A 21,097-nucleotide genomic window follows, 5' to 3' on the forward strand; every position below is an offset into this window, starting at 1 on the left:
ATTACCTCATTGTCTAGACATGTGAATCCTTTGGTAATAATTCTTGAAGTTATTGTTTTTCTAATTTTATTTTTTAGAATTGTGTTTGTCCTCATTTTGTTATACTCAAAATAACAATTACAAATCAATGGTGTTGACTTGCTTATTGGGCATCATTCATGCAAAGGTCTTTACCTTAGGTAGGGCTTTGGATTTCCAAATGAAATTGGATGGAAAGAAAGGAATCAGGTTCATAGGATATATATATTTATATATTTATCAGAATTAGATTCATAGATTTAGATAGGGTTGAAAAGAAAGGAAAACAGAGAATACCCCTGAGAAAGTCGAAGACTAGACCCTCACATCTGGAAAAGAAAGCGATAAATACACATGGATCAAGAAGATATAGGGAGTTCAAGCTTCTTGATTTTTGAATCAAAGAGGTTAGAGCAAAAATTGAAATTCCAAGACTATGAACATGAGAGGTCTAAAATAGACGAGACTTAATAATCTTGACATCTCAATACTCTATAAAGATTTGGAACTTGAGCACAAAGGGGCTGCTCTCCCAGCCAAACATCTTCCTAAATGGAATTTTGTATTATCACCCACTGAAAAACAAGTAAAACAAGAAAAAAAAATAGTAAAAAAACTAGGCAATAGCCTTAGATGACAACGATTCAACCACTGGACAACTATGTTCATGTCACAACCATTAGCCTATTTGTACCCATGTTTATATCTGGAGTGATAAAATTTGAAGGCCATTATTAATGAAATGCCATCTTTATTAGTTATGAAAAGGCAATTATTGTAGATAGAGGAGAGAGTGCAAGTTATTTGTCAGAATGCTGTAGCATAATGATTTAATCAAAATTCTTCAATATTCATTTTCAGCAGGTTTTTGTTGTTGGGCTGGGGGGTGTGGAAAGGGGGGGAGATCTTATGGCAGTTGGCTGTGGTCATTCTTGCTTTCAATTTTGAGTATGATGGCTTTTGGGGAGAAATGACTAGGGTGGATGCAATGGTGTATTTCCACAACCAGGTTCTCTATTTTGGTTAATGGGACTTCCTCAGGCTTTTTCCAAAGTTCCAAGGGTTTAAGGCAAGGGGATCCTCTCTTACCATACTTGTTTGTGATTGCTATGGAGGCACTTTGTTGTCTTGTGAAGAGAGCTGTGAATGGGGGCTTTTTGACAGCTTGTAAGGTGAGGGGTAGAGGTGGTGAAGGGGCTCAGGTGTCCCACTTATTGTTCGTGGATGATACACTTGTATTCTGTGAGGATTCTCAGGATCAGATGATGTATTTATGTTGGGCCCTCATGTGGTTTGAGGCCATTTCGGGGTTGAGAATTAATTTGAAGAAAAGTGAGTTAATCCTAGTGGGATGTGTGGAAAATGTGAAGGATTTAGTTGCAGAGCTTGGTTGTAAGGTCGGGAGTCTTCCTTCCTCTTACTTGGGATTGTCGTTGGGTGCACCTTTTAAGTCTGTGGCTGCTTGGGATGGTGTGGAAGAGAGGATTCAAAAGAGATTAATAATGTGGAAGAGACAATACATCTCCAAAGGAGGAAGGATCACCTTGATATAGAGCACTTTGGCTAGCTTTCCCATTTATTACATGTTTGTACTTTATTTACCCAAGATGGTCAGATTGAGGTTAGAGTACATTCAAAGGGATTTCTTGTGGGGAGGTGGGGCTCTTGAGAGGAAAACTCATCTTGTAAGGTGGGCGACTGTTTGCCTAGACCAAAGAAAAGGGGGGTTGGGGGTGAAGTGTCTATCTATTCTCAATAAGGCTCTCCTATGGAAATGGAGTTGGAGGCTTGCAATTGAGAGAAGGGCCTTTTGGAATCAAGTGATAAGGGGAAAGTGTGGGAAGGAGAAAGGGGGATGGTGTACTAAGGAAGTGAGGAGTGGACATGGTGTGGGGTGGTGGAAAGCAATTAGGAAGGAGTGGGCACTTGGTAAGTAATAGACTTTCCTTGATGGTGGATACTGGACAGAGGGTGAGATTTTGGAAGGATAAATGGTGTGGGGCTTCACCTTTTTTGTGACTTTTTACCTTCATTAATTGCTCTAGCCGTCTCTAAGGACGCTTGGGTGAATGATGTGTGAAGTTCCGCTAATGGAGGGGGGAGTTGGAGCTTGCATTTCTCTAGACCCTTTAATGATTGGGAGATGGATGAGGTGGACGGGTTCTTATTGAGTCTTAATGGGAAGAGTGTTCAGCGGGATGAGGAGGATAAGGTGCTTTGGACGGAGACTAAGTGTGGGAAGTCTTTTGTTAAATCCCTTTACAAAGCCTTAGAACCAAGCTCTACAATTTCCTTCCCTCAAATATCATTTGGAAGTCTTGTGTGCAGCCTAAAGTGAGCTTTTTTGGGTGGGAGACGAAATTGTTCATAAAAGATGGTTCTTTGACATTAGTTGGATTCATTGATTGGTTAGGCTCTCATTGAGGGTGAGGTCTTTTTTGTACCTCCTTGTTCACAACTATTTTTGTTCCAGCTGGGTGGGGGTTGGTGTATCTTTTTTGTTTACTTTGAGTCGCCATTTTGATGCCTCCTTTTAATATTTTTTTACCTCTCTTATAAAAAATAAAAAAATAAAAAATAATCTTATGCAAGCTGGATATTTAAAAGACTTATGATCACGTAAATTGAAGTTTTGTCCTTATAGTTATGGAAAATTGGGGTTTGGCTCTAAGTGGTTAGGTTGGATCAAATGGTGTATCTCTATGTTAGATAGTGTACAGTTATTTCAGTTATTTACTTTTCCTTTTTTTTCTTTATTGTATTATGGGTCCCACTAGCATGTATATATATACCCAAGTTCAATGTGTATTATTAACAGTTTTTAATAACAAAAATTAGGGATTCTCCCTTGTTTCTCTTTTCACATGGTATCAGAGCTTAGTGTCACGGACTTAGTCGTTCACTAAGCTCGTGCGGCACTTAGACAAGCCAAGACGCTTGATCTTGCTAAGTCAGCCTTGCTCCCAATACTTAGCTCGCTCGGCTAAGACACTCGCGACTCAAAAGCTTAAGAAGCTTGGTAGGCAACTCCTTAAAGAATGGAAGCTCTTTATTACTCAAAGAAGCTTTTACAAGTGCTTGGAAGCTCACTTGCTTGGTTAGGAAGTGATTTGGGTGGTGCCTTGGCCGAATGAGGCCCTCACCTATTTATAGGCACCAAGGGAACTCTCTAGAACCTTGGAGGGTTCCCTTACAAATCAAGAATATTCTAGAACATCCTACCCTATTCTATGTACAACCCTATGTACAAGAATATACAAGAGATTCCTAGAACTCTCTAGAAAGCCTTGGACTCCTCCCATGCCTTCCACCATAGTGTAGAGATGTGTGGACATCTCTAGGCATTTCTAGAACCTTCCACACTCTTCCCACCAATGGCTTACTGTAGATGGCTCCAGGAGTCTCCAGAAGCTTCCCTCCTCCTATATAAGCCCATGGGGAGGGTCATTTGAAGCATCCCGTGACACTCTCCCCCACCGATGTCGTCGACGTCCTCGTCGTTGCCTCATTCTGAAACCTCTCGATGTGTTTCCAGAATTTTCTCAAGGCATCCGCATGTTCCCAGCTTACCTGCCTCTTAGGTAGTCCTTTCCATCGGACTAGATACTCTATCACAGGAGGGACCCCTTGTCTCCTAATGACCCGTTCAGCTAGGATATTCTTCACCTCCTTCTCCCGTGAGGCCTCAGATGGATGCAGACCCATGCGTTTTCGATGCTTAGAGTGCTGCTTCCTTTTACCCATTGAGTTCACCTCTCCCTTGGTGACCTCTTCCATGTGGGTGCGGGCTACCTCAGCTCGCTCCCCTTTTTCCTCCTTTACTTGCACCCCTGCTAGTAAGGAGGTCTTAGGCGTGCTAGGCTTCGGGTCGAATTGGAGGGCACTTAGTAGTTGCATTGAGCCCATATGTGCTTCGTCCTCCTGCTCCCTCTCCTCGATCATGGCACTAAGCGCCTTTCTCTTTGGACAATCCCGTGCCCAATGTGGACCGTCACACAGGAAGCATTTGATTTTAGGCGTAAACTCCTTCCTTTCCGCCTTACCCCTTCCTTCTCGGACGTTAGGCGTCTTGCCTGATCCCTTTTTAGGAGCATTGTGGTCCATTAGATCCTCGTCTCCCCCACCCATGGCGTGGCTATCCTCTAAAGACTCAATCTTGGAGGAGTCTCCCCTCTTATAATCCGCTAAAGATTCTGCTATTGCCATAGCAGTGGCTAAGTCTTGAACGCCTCGGCGCCTTAATTCCTGCTCTGCCCACCCTTGCAGGTTATCCATGAAGTTGAATAGCAACTCCTCTTGAGTCATATTAGGAATCTCAAGCATGAGCGAAGAGAATTCTTTGACATAGTCGCGTATTGAGCCTGTGTGCTTAAGACGCCGCATGTTTTTCCTAGCCAGGTAAGTCACATCCTCGGGGTAGAACTGCCTCTTAATCTCCCTCTTGAAGTCCTCCCACGTCTCTATGGTGCAAATGCCTTTCTTCATATCGGCAAACCTTCGACGCCACCATAGAGTAGCCGTGTCAGTAAGGTAGAGAGTTGCAGTTCTTACCTTAGCCGCCTCATCCGTCAATGCGATAGCCTCAAAGTATCGCTCCATATGCCATAAGAAGTTATCCAACTCCTTGGCATCCCGATTGCCACTAAACCCATGTGGCTTCGGCACCTCCACCCTAGATGCCTCCTGTGTGGCCATGACCCGTGCCGACACAGCAGCCTTGTAGATGGCCAACTCCTGCCTAACCTCCTGGTCTCGGGACTCCATTCGAGTGGCCAAGGCCTCTATCCTTGACTCCATGCTAGCAAGCATGCTCAAGACCTTTCCTTGGAAGGACATAAACTCCTCGTGCGACACTGGTTGAACATGTGAGACTAGCACCCTCTCACGAAGGTCTTGGATCTGCTCCCCTAGATCCTCTAAGCCCTTCTCCATGCCTTGCTCGATCAAGTCCAACCCCTCCCGGGTGTCCGCCATGGCTAGCTCCACCTTGGCTAGCCTTGCCTCTATGTTGGCTAAGGCGTCACGAGACTTATCCTTCCTACCCCTGCCCCGTGCAGTAGGCTCGGTCTCCCTTCCACGGGTTTGCTCACTAGTCTCCTCCATGTTAGAGCCCGACATGCTCCCTTTGCTATGCCCACCTCGTAACCGCGCTCTGATACCACTTGTCACGGACTTAGTCGTTCACTAAGCTCGTGCGGCACTTAGACAAGCCAAGACGCTTGATCTTGCTAAGTCAGCCTTGCTCCCAATACTTAGCTCGCTCGGCTAAGACACTCGCGACTCAAAAGCTTAAGAAGCTTGGTAGGCAACTCCTTAAAGAATGGAAGCTCTTTATTACTCAAAGAAGCTTTTACAAGTGCTTGGAAGCTCACTTGCTTGGTTAGGAAGTGATTTGGGTGGTGCCTTGGCCGAATGAGGCCCTCACCTATTTATAGGCACCAAGGGAACTCTCTAGAACCTTGGAGGGTTCCCTTACAAATCAAGAATATTCTAGAACATCCTACCCTATTCTATGTACAACCCTATGTACAAGAATATACAAGAGATTCCTAGAACTCTCTAGAAAGCCTTGGACTCCTCCCATGCCTTCCACCATAGTGTAGAGATGTGTGGACATCTCTAGGCATTTCTAGAACCTTCCACACTCTTCCCACCAATGGCTTACTGTAGATGGCTCCAGGAGTCTCCAGAAGCTTCCCTCCTCCTATATAAGCCCATGGGGAGGGTCATTTGAAGCATCCCGTGACATTAGGGAGAAAAAAAAAAACCTAATTATTTCCGGTTTATCTGTGAATCAATTTTGGGAAACCTTTCAGTGATCGTGTTTCATTCCGATCACTTTCCCTATCTCCTAAAGCTTTCCGGTCAACCGTATTGCCGTCAGAAAACCCTCACCGTCGGCGACTTTTCCGGCGACTCTTTTCGGCGAAGTCCTTTTCCGACACCGACCATACCATCAGGTGCGCAAGGAGGAGATCTTCAAGTTTTGTCAAAGCACTAGAGGAAGAATCTCAGTCACGCGCCGACCACGTGCGTTTCTTCTCCGACGGCCTGAACCTCACGCGCCGGCGCGTGGAGCACTTTCCGACGACACACTTCCACCTCCAACCTTGCTTGACGCCGTCTAGCCACTCTCCATCTGTGCTTGTGCCATCCGAGCCCTACAAGTGTATTTTTTGGGGTTTTTGTCTCCGCTGGCCCTCTAAACAGTCTTTTCGGCGACCTCCGGTGACTTCCTCTCCACCCCGAGTCTTGCACGTGTCTTAGGAAGTGTTCTTCTACCCTTCCAGTAGTGCCACATTTGTTTTTCTTTACTATTTGGTCTCTCATAGCCGCGAATCCTTGTTTTTTTTTCTTCTTTCAGCCTCGATCTGAAGCCGTATTAGGGCTCTCTTCGATCCAAACATATTTCGTTCTCCAGATAAGTAAATATGACTACTAAAAGTTCCATTTTTTCCTCTGTTATATCTGAATCTCCTATGATTACTTCGGAGAAATTGGTTGGCAGTGAAAATTATTTGTCCTGGTCTGCCTCTGTGGAGCTTTGGTTTATGGGTTAAGCTTATGAGGATCACCTTGTTACGCAGGAGGTGGATATCCCTAAGGTTGACAAAGTACAATGGAGGAAGATAGATACACAGTTATGTAGTGTGTTATGGAAATCAATTGATCCTAAGATTCTGCTTCATCTTTAGGCCTACAAAACATGCTTTAAATTTTGGAATCAAGCGAAAAGGTTATACTCAGGTTTATTGTTTTGATTATGGAGACACTTTCTCTCCTGTTGCTAAGATAGCTTCTGTTCGTCTATTGCTCTCCATGGCTACTATGCGTTTTTGGTCTCTTTATCAGTTAGATATTAAAAATGCTTTCTTTCATGGGGATCTTGCTGAGGAAGTTTATATGGAGCAATCACCTGGTTTTGTTGCTCAGGGGGAGTTTGGTTTAGTGTGCAGGTTATGCCGTTCTCTATATGGCTTGAAACAATCTCCTCGAGCATGGTTTAGCCGTTTTAGTTCTGTTGTTCAGGAGTTTGGCATGTTTCACAGTACAACAGACCATTCCGTTTTCTATCATCATAACTCTTCGGGGCAGTGTATTTATCTGGTAGTTTATGTTGACGACATCGTCATTACAGGTAGTGATCAGAATGATATTCAGAAACTAAAGCAACACCTTTTCACCCACTTTCAGACTAAAGACTTGGGGAAACTCAAGTATTTCTTAGGGATTGAGATAGCTCAATCCATTTCCGATGTGGTTCTTTCCCAAAGGAAGTATGCTTTAGACGTCTTGAAAGAAACTAGTATGTTAGACTGTAAACCGGTAGACACTCCTATGGATCCAAATGTCAAACTTATACCAGGACAAGGGGAGCCTTTAGGAGATCCTGGGAGATATCGGCGACTTGTAGGTAAACTGAACTACCTCACCATTACTCGTCCAGACATTTCTTTTCTTGTAAGTGTTGTTAGTCAATTCCTATAGTCATCATGTGATAGCCATTGGGATGTTGTGATCTGCATTCTTCGATATATCAAAAGCACACCAGCCCAAGGTGTGGTACGAGAGTAGAGGTCATACCCAGGTTGTTGGTTACACAGACGCAGATTGGGCTGGCTCACCCACAGATAGACGTTCCACTTCCGGGTATTGTGTTTTTATTGGAAGTAATCTAATATCCTGGAAGAGTAAGAAACAAGATGTAGTGGCCAGATCTAGTGCTGAAGCCGAGTATCGAGCTATGACTTTGGCAATATGTGAACTCATATGGCTGAAACATCTTCTTCGAGAGTTGAGATTTGGAAAGGATGAACAAATGAAGCTCATCTGTGACAACCAAGCCGCTTTGCATATTGCATCCAATCCGGTCTTCCATGAAAGGACCAAACACATTGAAGTTGACTGTCACTTCATTAGAGAGAAGATCGCATCAGGATATGTGACGATTAGTTTTGTCAATTCAAATGATCAACTAGCAGTTATTTTTACTAAATCTCTCATAGGTCCTAAAATTAAATACATTTGTAACAAACTTGGTGCATATAACATATATGCTCTAACTTGAGGGGGAGTGTTAGATAGTGTACAGTTATTTCAGTTACTTACTTTTCCTTTTTTTTCCTTATTGTATTGTGGGTCCCACTAGCATGTATATATATACCCAAGTCCAATGTGTATTATTAACAGTTTTTAATAACAAAAATTAGGGATTCTCCATTTTCTCTCTTTTCACACTCTACAACCCACTTCTCCGTTTTCATAAATGGCACTCCTTTAGGTTTTTTCAAAAGCTCTAAAGGATTGAGACAAGGAGACCCTTTGTCTCCTTATTTGTTTATCTTAGTGATGGAGATCCTCTCTCGCTTGCTTTCTAGGGCAAAGGAAGGTGGTTTTATTGAGGGATTGGATTCCCAATCAAAGGAATGGATGATGTGGGAGTGGTGGTCTCCCATTTGTTCTTTGCTGATTATACTCTCATATTTTTGTGATGTTGGCAAGGAAAATCTTGAGCACTTAAGTTAGGTCTTCATGTGGTTTGAGGTGTGTTTAGGGCTATAGATTAATCTAGAGAAAAGTGAATTGATTCTAGTTGGGGATATCCCAAATTTGGAGCTGCTTGCTAAGGTTTTAGGCTGCAAGATGGGTACCCTACCAACCACCAACTTAGGCCTCCCTTTAAGTGCTCCTTACAAGTTTATTAGGGTTTAGGAAGGGGTGGAAGTGCAGTTTCAAAAAAGGCTTGCTTCGTGGAGGAGGTAATACCTTTCAAAATGTGAAAGACAAACTTTGATTGAGGGCACTTTATCCAACTTACCCATTTACTACATGCCCCTCTTTATTATCCTTAAAAGAGTGGTGTATAGATTGGAAAAGAATCAAAAGGGACTTCCTTTGGGGAGGTGGGGCTTTGGTTAACAAGCCCCATCTAGTAAATTAGTCGGTGGTTTGCTTGGAAAAACAAAAAGGGAGCTTGGGTTTTAGAAGCCTTCCAATTCTTAACAAGGCTCTTTTAGGGAAATAGTCTTAGAGATTTGTGAGGGAAATGAATCCTCTTTGGAAATGAGTGATTGTTGGTAAGTATGGGCTAGAGGAGGGGGGTTGGTGCTCAAAAGAGGTGAGAAAGAGGTATGGAGTAGGGGTTTGGAAGGCAATAACAAATGGATAGGAGGCTTTCAAAGATAAATTAGTCTTTAGGTTGGCTTAGGGAACCGGGTGAAGTTCTGGAAGAATAAGTGGTGTGGGGATTTGTCTTTGAGGGATTCCTTCTTGGACTTTTATTGTACAACCTCTTTTAAAGATGCTTGGGTGGTTGATGTTTGGGATGGGGTAATTGGGCTCGAGGTTAGTAGACAATTCAATGATTGGGAGTTGGCAGAAGTAGATGCCCTTTTTGGGAGGTTACATGATCACTCCATCTCTTTAGATAATGATGATGTTATGGTTTGGATGGAGACAAAAGATGACGATTTTTTAGTTAAGTCCTACTCCTCCTTGGCAAGTAGGAGAGCGAAGCCTTTCCCTCCTAGTATAGTTTGGAACTCTTGGACTCTTATAAGAGCTAGTTTTTTTGCTTGGGAAGAAATTGGGCTAAAATTATTTTGAGTCAAGATCAACTCAGAAAGAGGGGATGGAGGATGCCTAACATATACTATTTGTGCCAAGTAGAAGAAGAAACAGGTGACCATATTCTCCTGCACTATCCGAAAGCTCGCATGTTGTGGCAGCTGATTTTTGTTTTATTTGATGTATAGTGGGTGATGCATTCTTCTGTGAGAGGGGTGCTCTTGAGTTGGGGAGGCTCCTTAGTTGGCAGAAAAAGGAAAAAAGCTTGAAAAGTTGCTCCTTTATGCCTTTTTTTGGCCCATTTGGAGGGAGAGAAGTGGGAGAGCCTTTGAGAATTGTGAAAGTTTTTTGTATCTATTTTTGGATTGGATTAAATTGTATATTGAGGATGAGTCTATGTCATTGTTAGATTTTGTGGATTGGTTAGGTTCCCCATAAGGCGTGGTTGCTTATTTTTGTGTATTTGCTCCTTTTGGTTTTTGTTGCTTTGTATACATTATGTATACCTTTTTAATACAATATCCTTTTACCTATCCAAGAAAGAAAAAAAAAATAGTGCCTAAAAGGCAAGTAAGAAGGAAAAGAGAATAAGAAAAAACCTCCGAAACAAAGGCAACACCCTAACAACACAAAAATCTAAATTGCTCTCAATTGACTCACAAGCCACTGTTGCTCTTAAAACCAAGGAATAAAGCAAACAAAGGCTTTATAACATCAAGACCAACAAGTGAAGCCACTTTTATCACTTGAAAGCAAACTAGATATGTCCCTTGAGCAATTTACAACAATTACCATTCTACCAAACCATGAAGGGAGGTAAAGCAACATCACATAACAACAACTAGATTCTCTTCCCCCTATCCCTATCAATCATAGGGGAGCTTTTGTAATTGACCGAGCATTCCAATTTCTAGATCTCTCTCTTGAAATGGGATGATGAGTTTGACTTCCTCTTCCCTTTTGAAGCTTTAACACCACTCCCTCATCTTGCCTCCATGCTTCTTAGAGGGGTTATTGATGTAGGACAACCCTAGGATGGTTGCCTACAAACAAAGGTAGGTGGACTAGGGTTTTATTTTTAGGGTGTAAGGAGAGGAACAAGGAATAAATTTTATGGTAGAGAAACTTATAAGATAAGAAATAGAGAGAAAGAAGAAATAATGAAGAAAAGATGGAAAACCTTAGAGTCTCACTAAGGCCTTTTAGGAGTCTGACCTAGAAGAAAATCAATGGAGTCTCACCATTGAGGGTTGCAACTTTGCTATGAAAGAAAATATAATATTATTAATATCAATTCATCCCTTTGATTTACATTGATTAGCTTATTTATAAGCTTCTTTAAGAAATCCAAAGTCTACTAGGACTCTAATAACCTATTATGATTCTAATTTTAATTATAACATCCAAAGTCTACTAGGACTCTAATAACCTATCATGAGTCAAATTCTAATTATATTATAACTCAACTAGCTAATCCTAATTAGATTCCAATAAATATGAATCCTAATTCAATTCTAATTAATATTAATCCTACTTAAAGTTTACTTAGGTCTTCCCTTTCCTCCTTGAATAAACTTTAAAAGGCTTTCCCCAATCAGTTATAACCTCTTTTTCAAAACCTATAACTAGCATCCCCACAAAGGTATTGAAATTGGCCAACTTACTAAAGAGGCCATTAAAAGGATGCTCCTCCTTCACTAAAAAACTGGAATTCACCTTAGAAGACTCTTGCTCCTCAAGCTTGACAACCACTTCCTTACAAGTAGGACCTTCCACATCGTTCTTTGGAAACTCCATCATTGAGCCATCTTGAAACATCTGACATGGCCCATTTCCAGCTCTCCTAGACCTAATAGAAATCCCCACCCTCGACTGAGAGTCCTTCTCCTAGCTAGGATTTGTCTACTAAGGGTTGGTTCAAAGGTCCACTACCTCTACTGAGTGTCCTAGCCATAGAAATGGAAGGGGAAGAAAAGGTGGAGTGCCCTCCCTAAAGCAAAAAAACACTAGAAGAAGACCCACCTTCGAAACTTGCAACTAATATCAAATATAGCATCATTGACATTGAAAACCCTCCTAACTTGAAACCTCATCTGCAAAAGGTGGTCGACAAAGATCTTGTTGCTACCTTTCTCTTCGTTGAAAGGAGAGTTTTGAAGATTCTCTTAGGCCTTCATAAACTTGCTCACAATCCATCTATTGGGTTTGAGAAAAAAACGTTTAGTCCATAAATTGGGGAGATGGGTACTTATAAAAATAAAAAATAAAAAGAGGAGGGAAATGGGTGTGACACTCGAAATAGCCACAAACCTATCCTTAACCAGCCCACCAAAGCTCCCTTCTAACCTAATAAAGCTTTTAACTACTATGGGTTGGCCTTATAAAGGCTTGCTAGAAACCCCTTTATCAACTTCTTTATGATAAGGTTGGCTCATCGAATACAAGCCCACATTAGTCTTGTCCTTGGAAGACAAGAGGCCCATCAACCAACAAAGAGACCCATTAGGGCCACTGAGGGCATAAAGCCCACATCAGTATGAGGCTCAAGGAACAACAAATGGCTCTGCCATCATGCTAAGAGAAAGTTGACTCTACTATTCATGCATAGGAAGATAATGCTCTATACATGACACCTACAAGCCCACTTTAACACGTTTCTTTTCTTCTAACCTCTCCCAACCACGCATGGATTTCCTTTACCTTCATCCCTAACCTCAATATCTTTGCACCTCTCCTTAGTGACCACTAACATTAACCATGGAATCTCCCACCATAGTTGGACTGTGAATACTTTTCAGTATGTTTAAAAATTAATACAATAATTCTTCTAACATAAAAAAAAAAGAAAGATTTTTCACTGGCATTACAAAAAATAGGTGGGTGTGTATATATATACACCTAACATGCACCTCTCCTTAGCAACCACTAACATCAACCATGGAGGAATCTCCTGTCATATTTGGATGACAAACACATTTAAAAATTAATATAATAATTCTTGTCACCAAAAAAAAAAATTGATTTTTCACAAAAATTACAAAAATTGTTGGAAGTGTATGTATCATTGCGCATGTGTGTGTGCGTGTATATCAATTCACTTAAGATACGATATGAATTGCAATAGATATCAATTTTCATAAAAAATGTCTCATATCATTTTATCATAAGTTTTAATAGTTATGATTATATTTGAATACATTTTTGAGAAATAACTTAATTCTCATTAATTTTTTTGGTATATGGATATTGAGTATTTATAGAGATTCATAAAAACAAAAATGAAAGACTAGCCAGATCACAAGCTAAAAAGTGGGAAATAGAAAAACAAATGAATTCATAAATAGAATGTATCCCTAATTTGAATAATTCTGTAACTTAAAAAACTACTTCTAATTGTAAAACTTATATTTTTATAGACACCCTCTCAAGTGGTTCAAAGATATGATACATTCCCAACTTGCTATTTAGAGACTTAAACCACAACCTGTGTAGTCCTTTGGTGAGGATATCCACAGGCTACATCTTTGTTGGTACAAAGGGCATACATATCAGTTCTTCCTTTAGTTTTTCCTTGATGAAACGGTGATCTACCTCCACATTTTTAGTCCTATCATGTTATACTAGATTATGACTGATATTAATTCCAACCTTTTTATCACAGCACAATTTCATTATCCTTTCACAATCAATATTTAGTTCTTTAAGTAAAATCTTCAACTATAGGAGTTAATCAACGCCTTGAGCTATAGCTCTAAATTCGGCCCCAACATTATTCTTAGCAATCATTATTGCTTTTTACTTTTCCATGTTGTGCAATGATGTGAAGTTGATCTCCCATCACTTGTATAATCTTCCTAATCAACATCTATATATGCCTCAACTTGTAGATGATCTCTTTTTTTAAACGTTAACCCCTTCCTTGTGATCATGAATCAACCTTCATGGCAAGGTTGACAGGGGGTGTGGGGGTGATTGCGAATTTTTTAAGATGTATTTTTAAGTATTCTACACATGTTTTAGTCTATTCTAATTTTCATTATTATATAAAGAATTATTGAGGCAATTGATTTTTTGTGAGGGAAAACGTAGTAGAGATGATTATTATAAGGCATAAGATTACCTTATAATTTTTTATTGTAGTGGAAAATTTGTTGCAGCAAAGTGGACCTACCTCTCACATTGAAAGTGAAGCACTATAAATGATGTGTGCTCTATTTATTTTCTGTTTCTTATTTGTTATGCTCTTGTAAATAGGCATTTACTCTTAACAGAATTAATGTATACTTCCTCTGTGACACAAATTCCTTTCTTAGACCTTATATCATTCAATTGATCCATCTACCTTATACTTTACTGTAAACACTCATTTACCATCAATAGGGTTCTTCCCATGTACCATTTTTATTCGAGTGCCTTTATCTCCTTCAGAATTGCCTCTCTCCATTTAGGAATATCTGTTTTCATAGGCAAAAAAGGTTGTATATATATGATAAAAGAAAAAGAGTATACCAGAGTACACAAAACGTATACAACAAACACAATAGGTATAGCCACACAAGAGAGAACACAAAAAACAACTCTCTCTCTCTCTCTCTCTCTCTCTCTCTCTCTCTCTCTCTCAATAAGATCCTAACCAGTCAACAAATCAATCAAAGGCATTGAACCTTCCTTTATATACATCCATAACCATGCTAAGAGGTTAGTCAGGAATAAACATTTCAACTTTTGTTTCAATATCTCGTTATTTTCAAATGCTTGTTGGTTTCTTTCCTTACACAAAGACCAAAACATGCAAAGAGGGGAGGTCTTCCAAACCTTCTTTCGTTTCTCATACTAAGAAGCCATGTCAACTTAAAAGACATTCTCTAATTGAGGAAGGAAACACCCAAAATACTCCAAAATAAAGAGAACAACAACTGTCATAGGAATCTTGATTTGATGCAGTGAAGAAGAACATGATCAATTGATTTCCCTTTGACTGAATGAAGAAAACATCTATTTGCCGATGACCACCCTCTCTCCATCCAGGAATAATAAGAGCATCCCATGCAAATTTTAGAATTTCTACACTTGACACATTAGTCGTAAATGCTCTATATGAAAGAGACAATCTATGACATGATACATATTTAGCAATTAGAAGCATAATACATGAACAAATTGGTTTCCTAATTGCACTAGATATATCAGGATCCTTATATTCATTTTCTTCACTAGATAAAGGAACAAGAGGAACAACAAGAGAAAGATTAGGAGTACCTGTAAATTCCAAAGTGCCCATGTTCAATTCTGACTCTTGGTAGAGATTAGAAGGTTGTTTTCCCATTGCTTGTAGGTTTTGCTGTCTTGAGTAATCTTTTTTTTTTTTTTTTGATAAGGGCTGTCTTAAGTAATCTTAAACAAACAGAAAGCTCAGGTTGTTGTTTAGCAAGCAATGGATCTCCCCTTGACATCAATTTTTCATTGATGGTATCTTAGATTTAGGACTTGGTCTAGGAGTCATCAATTTAGATGAGGTAGGGACAAGAGGCAAAGTCATAGGCAAAGAAATTTCCTAAATATGATTTTTTTTTTTTTTTTTAAAGTTCTCTTGCCAAAGAGAAGTTTTGGGAAAATAGGGTTTATTTTCAAAGAAGGTAACATCCATGCTAACAAACAATTTACTAGATATAGGATCATAACACTTGCACCTTTTTTAGTTAGAGAATAACAAGGAAAAACACACTTGAAGGCTCTAAGATCAAGTTTATTTCTATTATGATTATGAACATGGACAAATGTCATACACCCAAACACTTCAAGATGAAGATATGTAAAGATTTTTGTGTGGGGATAGTTATGTGAGAGTGTTTAGAGGGGTTTGGAACTTAAGGACCCAAGTAGAAATTTGGTTAATCAAGTAGGAAGCAGTGAGGACTACTTCACCCTAGAAAGGTTTAGGAATCTCAATGGTAAACATTAGTGCTTTCGCAACCTCTAAAAGATGCTTTTTTTTTTTCTTTTCTACAGTCCTATTCTATTGAGGAGTGTCAACACAGGACTGATCAATAATCCCTTGCTCTAACAAAAAATTTCCAAGAAAGGAGTTAAAATATTCTTTTCCATTGTTAGTTCTAAGAATTTGTATTTTAGCTTGGAATTGGATCTTAATCATGGCATGAAAATTTTTAAATATTGTTTTAGCTTCTGAATTTTCTTTCAGTAAATACACCTACAAACATGTGTATGGCCATCTATAAAAGTAATAAACCACTAGGTCCCTTAATATTAGTCTCGCAAGAAGATCTGCATATGTCTCTATGCATCAAGCGAAAAAGGTTTAGATTCTTTATAAGACTATGATAGAAAGAATGCACGATGATGCTTGGTGAACTAGCAAATTTTACATTGAAACAATGAACGATTTTTATTTTTGAACAATAAAGGAAACAAATTTTTTAAATATGGAAAACTAAGAGGGCCTAGCCTATGATGCCATAACATTATTTCATCTTCAACACAAAAAGAAATCTCACTACTTGTTGCTTGAGCTTGTGCACTCATGACAATGTCACCTTCAAAGTAGTATAATCCATTAACATCTCTAACACTGCCAATCGTCTTCCCTGAACATAGGTACAAAAAGAAAAAAATTAGCAACACAATTCAAATCATTTGTTAGTTTGCCAATGGACAAAAGATTGTGGGATACGTTAGGAACATAAGTTAGTGTTAAATAATTTATAACAATGATTAGACCTTTTCCTACTGCGAAAGACAAAGAACCATCAACAATATTTATTTTCAAGTTTTGGGGATAAGGAGTATATGGAAAAAATAACTGCAAAAGACTTGTCATGTAACTAGTTGCTCTTGGATCAATGATCCATGTTGGTCGAGTTTGTGAAGAAACATTTAGTGTACTTAAGGGATTACCTTTCTGTGCTAAAGAACAATAAGATTAAGGATTTTGAAGTTTTTGGATTGAATAGAATTGTTCCAAAAATTTTACTGTTATTCCAACTGTTCCTTACTAAAGAAAGTGGGATCGCCACTTCCTTGGTTTTCTGCTGTAGCTTGGCAATGCACAGCTGTTTTGTCTAGAAAACCTGGCACTTCTCCAGTTTTGTGGTTTCCCATGCAACTTCCAACACATCTCTCTGGCGTGTCAAGGCTTGTTGTGAAAACAACACCATACTTTATCCTTTTCTTCGAGTGTTTTTTATTCTGATTTTTTTGACCAGCAACCAGAGCAGTACCTTTTGTTGAAGCGTAGCCTGTGCCGAATTCTCAGTAGTAGCAGGGCCCCTCATCATCACCAAACTTCTGCTTCCTTCTCTTCTAACCTCAGAACTTCATCAGTGGATGGGAGTGGTTCCTTTCCAAGTATACATCCTCGTACTTCATCAAGTTCAAACACAATCTTTTTCCAAAATTTTCTTGTATTGGGTGCTATTAATTGCGCATCCCCATTCAAACTCACAAAATAAATCCAACTCTTGCCATATGCCTTTCAGAGTGTTGTGATACTGAGTTATCTCATGACTGCCTTGCTTGGTTTCACAAATGCTGGTCTTAATTTAAAAAATCCGAGCAGCATCCCACAAATCTTTTGTTGTTGGTAGGAAGAGGTAGGCCTAAAAATTTTCTGGTTCCATAGAGTTCACTAACCATGAGCTGAAGAAAGAGAAAGCAGAATAAGTTCCTAACTTATTGCAAGTGAACTTAGACTTACATTGGACATTCTGTCTTACTAATATAACTTGGCCTTGGGTATGGAATGAGAAAAAGTGAAATTAAATTATGTAGAAGTATCCTTTATGTCCTAAGATCTGGGTATTAAATGGAGCTGACATCTAGATGTACATCAGGTCACCGACATCTGAAACAATACCTGAATATATATTATAAATATATTTTAAGAAGCCATTTCTTGGAAGATTTCAGGACTTTGAAAGAATGCTGCCTGGTAAACTATCATAGGGCATGCTAGAAGATGAGAAGTAATCCTCTCTAATCCTTTCTTCCCAGAGCACACGACCTATTAATCCAAAGGAAGAAGCTTTACAAAACACCCTAGCCTTCAGAGTGCTGATACTATACCCAAGCAACTCTCATAATTAGATTTGCTGGATTTATTTCTTTTCTTGTTATTTATGGATGTTTAGCCCTTTAAATTGGAATATTTTGAATGTATACAGCTTACCATATAAGATGGCCCTACAGATAGTCATTGTGGAATGGCATCAATTAGGTTGGCTTAATAGGCTCAATTTTTGGGTGAAGGTTGGGATGTTTCTACCATTGCCATTAAGAATTATTTTTTGTTTGCTAAAAGTTGTAGTTAGATTATTATTTTGTGAAAAAATTTTATTTGCACATAGGGGTATTGGTTAAAAAGTAACTTGGACCAACTGACCAAGTGTGATACTGAATAATCTCATAATCAGAATTTTATATGCCCTTAGTGTTATAGACCAAGTGTAGTGCTGAATACTCTCATCTAATCAGAGTTTCATATGCCAAGAGTGTCATGCAATTTACCAATGTGCATGTATCTAGGATAACTAAAGTATGTTTTTTTTTTTTGGGGTTTGGAATTGTGCATTTGCTTCCAATTAATAAATATGTTTTCTTCCATCTCAACAGCTTGATATTCAAAATCATGGCATCATCATTTTTTTTGGTGCCCCTGTTTGTTTTAACATTACTGGTTCCAAAGTGTTGATTTTATTGCTTAAAAGAAATTTACATGATTATGATATTTTCGTTGATGTTATTGTTGTTTTCTAAAAAAAATACAGGCTAGTGTTAGAGAAAGTATGTGGCAGTCTTTGGAGGAGGACATGATTCCATCTTTGCCTACCATCAGGACTAATTGGTTGGAGTCACTACCTAAGAATATTTCAAAAAAACATAAACAATCAAACATTTGTGTGACAGGAGGTATGAAGTTTATAGTATTTTGCCTATCAAAAAGAAGGTTGTAGTATGTCAATTAAATTGCACAATTAGTTCATGTAATATCATATTATTTTTTGTTCAATCTTCTCCAACATTGATTTTGGTCGAGGATAAACATGTTTTGGCTTAAACTCTCAGATTAGTTTATTTGGGTTTTCTAGATATGTTTGTGATGATCCACTATGCAATGATCAACTTATAAGTAGCTATGGATTTTCATAAAGCATCAGATGTATGTCACTTGGTGAGATTGGTTAGGATGGAACTAGTAGATGCATGTTACTGCTTATCAAAGTTGAGTTGCCAAGATTTAACTGCGCAATTTCATGTCTCATTCACAGCTGGGAACCCTTCTCCTTTTTACAACTTCTCCAACCACTCTCCTATTCATCTCTTCCACATCTTATAATTGGCTGTAACTGGCTTATCAAGCCTCTTCTTTTCCTTAAGGGTCATTTGTAAATTCATGATAGAACAAAACCTAGTTTAGGCAATCAAAGTTACAGGTCTTGGAACTAAGGCACATGATCAGAAGGTGGTTTAAAGTATACCAGCGCCTGAGAGACAACTGGCCTCTTACTATATTTGATAGTAAAATCGAATCCTTTGAGCATGCAGGGTGTTAAAAAAGAAGAATGCAAGTCAAATTATGAAAGAAAAAGGGAATTATTATAATTACTATTATTATTCCGCCTGGGAGACAAATGGCCTCTTACTATATTTAATAGCAACATTGGATCCTTAGAACATGCAGGGTGTTAAAAAAGAAGAATGCATATCAAATTATGCAAGAAAAAGGGAATTGTTATTATTATTATTATTATTATTATTGAAAATATTTCCATGAAACAAACATTCCATTGCCATGAAAAATAGTAAGTAAAAATATTATTATTATTATTATTATTATTATTATTATTATTATTGTTATTGTTATTATTTACTTAGAAACATTAGAAACAAACTTTCCATTGCCATGAAAATTAGTAAGGAAAAAATAAGGATAAGAGGTGCTTTGGAGCTTGAGAAGGCATCAACTCAAGAATGAGACATTTTTTCAGTTCTAATACTGAATTATGCAAATAGAGAAAAATATTAGGGAGTTGAATTCAAATAATTTCACTTATTTGTCAAATGGTCTATTATTATGGATTGATGGAAAGGTCTCAGAGGGATGCCTTATATAGGTCTTTCAATATAATTTCTCAATATTTACTGACTATTCAACTTGCAGAAGCTATAAAGGTGGATGTCGAATTCAAAAATCCTCTTCAAATCACAATTTCCATCTCCAGTGTTTCCTTAATATGTGAGCTTTCAGCTAGTTCTGAGGAAATGGACTGTGGTAAGTTCATACCAGTGCCTGTTCACATTTTCTTTTCTGTTTTTCCCCTTTTCTTCTTAGTGTCTGAGATTGGTAAATTCTGTCATCAAAGAGAGCTGACAAGTGTATCAATGTGGCAGATGCTAATAGCTCAACCTCTGAGCTTCAGAATGATGAGGAATCTGGAAAATTAACCATTAGTAGGTGTGTATTTGAATTTTTCCAGTGTTAATTTTCCCCCTCAAAGATCTGTTCTATTTGGTGGAACAAATTTCTGATACTAGTCTCTATATCTATTTTTGACATTCTTACAAGTGCTAATTAATGTATTTGCTTCATGATTGTAGGGAGCAGACCTCTAATAGTTCATTTACATTGTCCGAGGCTGATTTTTCACTTGGAGGAGGTGAAAGAATTATGGTAAGTATTGCAGAAGAATAGGTGAATAAATCCACAAAGATCTAATTTCTGTTAAAATCTATATGCTAGTTTTGAGGAGCTTGTTGAATGTTTGAAGAAATATATATATATTTTTTTTATAGGAAACGACAAAGGAATATATTAATAGAAAAAAGAAGTACAAGAGAAGGATGAGGAATCCTCCCACCAAAGAAAACTAAACTATAAGAATATGAAAACAAAGAAATACAATGTAATAACGAACAAACACTCTAGACTAGACCAACCCAAAGGAATTACTTGCCGCTAGCCAATCAAGTTGTAACACAATAAGGGGAGTCCCCTTAAAGACCTTGGAACAAAAAGCCCAAAGAGAAGCAAGGAAATGAATAGAATCTCAAAGATTCTTTGAATTCCTTGCTTTATTCTCAAAGATCCTCACGTTTCTTTCCCACCACACAACCCAAATTATAACTATGCACGTAGCTTGCCACAAAACTGCCCCTTTCTTAAATAAACCAAAACCATTGTAATTGATGGACAACATGTCGGAAATGGTCCTCGTGGGAACTCAATCCGTCTTGGCTAACTGAAATAATCCGTGTCATAACTCCATCGTCAAAGAACAATGTAGGAAAAGATGATCTGTTGATTCTCCGTGCCTCATGCACAACTTACAAATATCCGGACTAAGAGCTTTGTAGGGTCTTATCAATTGTAGCAAGTCATTAGTATTTACCTTCTTGTGTGCCACCAACCAGACAAAGGACTTGACTTTGAAAGGGATTTGAGAATTCCAAACAAACTTAGTAAGGAAAACTAGAGAAGATCCAGAACATTGGGATA

General features: G+C 38.6%; 1 protein-coding gene across 1 annotated transcript in view; it reads left to right on the forward strand.

The window, feature by feature from the left end:
- Window positions 1–21,097, forward strand: part of LOC100248747 (uncharacterized) — a 55,066-nt gene that overhangs the window by 20,699 nt on the left and 13,270 nt on the right. Inside the window, exons 17-20 of the mRNA XM_002263605.5 lie at window positions 18,369–18,510; window positions 19,763–19,873; window positions 19,993–20,056; window positions 20,200–20,272. Coding sequence (XP_002263641.2) covers window positions 18,369–18,510; window positions 19,763–19,873; window positions 19,993–20,056; window positions 20,200–20,272 — 390 coding nt within the window. The remainder of the gene's footprint in view (window positions 1–18,368; window positions 18,511–19,762; window positions 19,874–19,992; window positions 20,057–20,199; window positions 20,273–21,097) is intronic.

This window comes from Vitis vinifera, chromosome 8 (genome assembly GCF_030704535.1).
Source record: "Vitis vinifera cultivar Pinot Noir 40024 chromosome 8, ASM3070453v1".
NCBI classification, from domain to species: Eukaryota; Viridiplantae; Streptophyta; class Magnoliopsida; order Vitales; family Vitaceae; genus Vitis; species Vitis vinifera.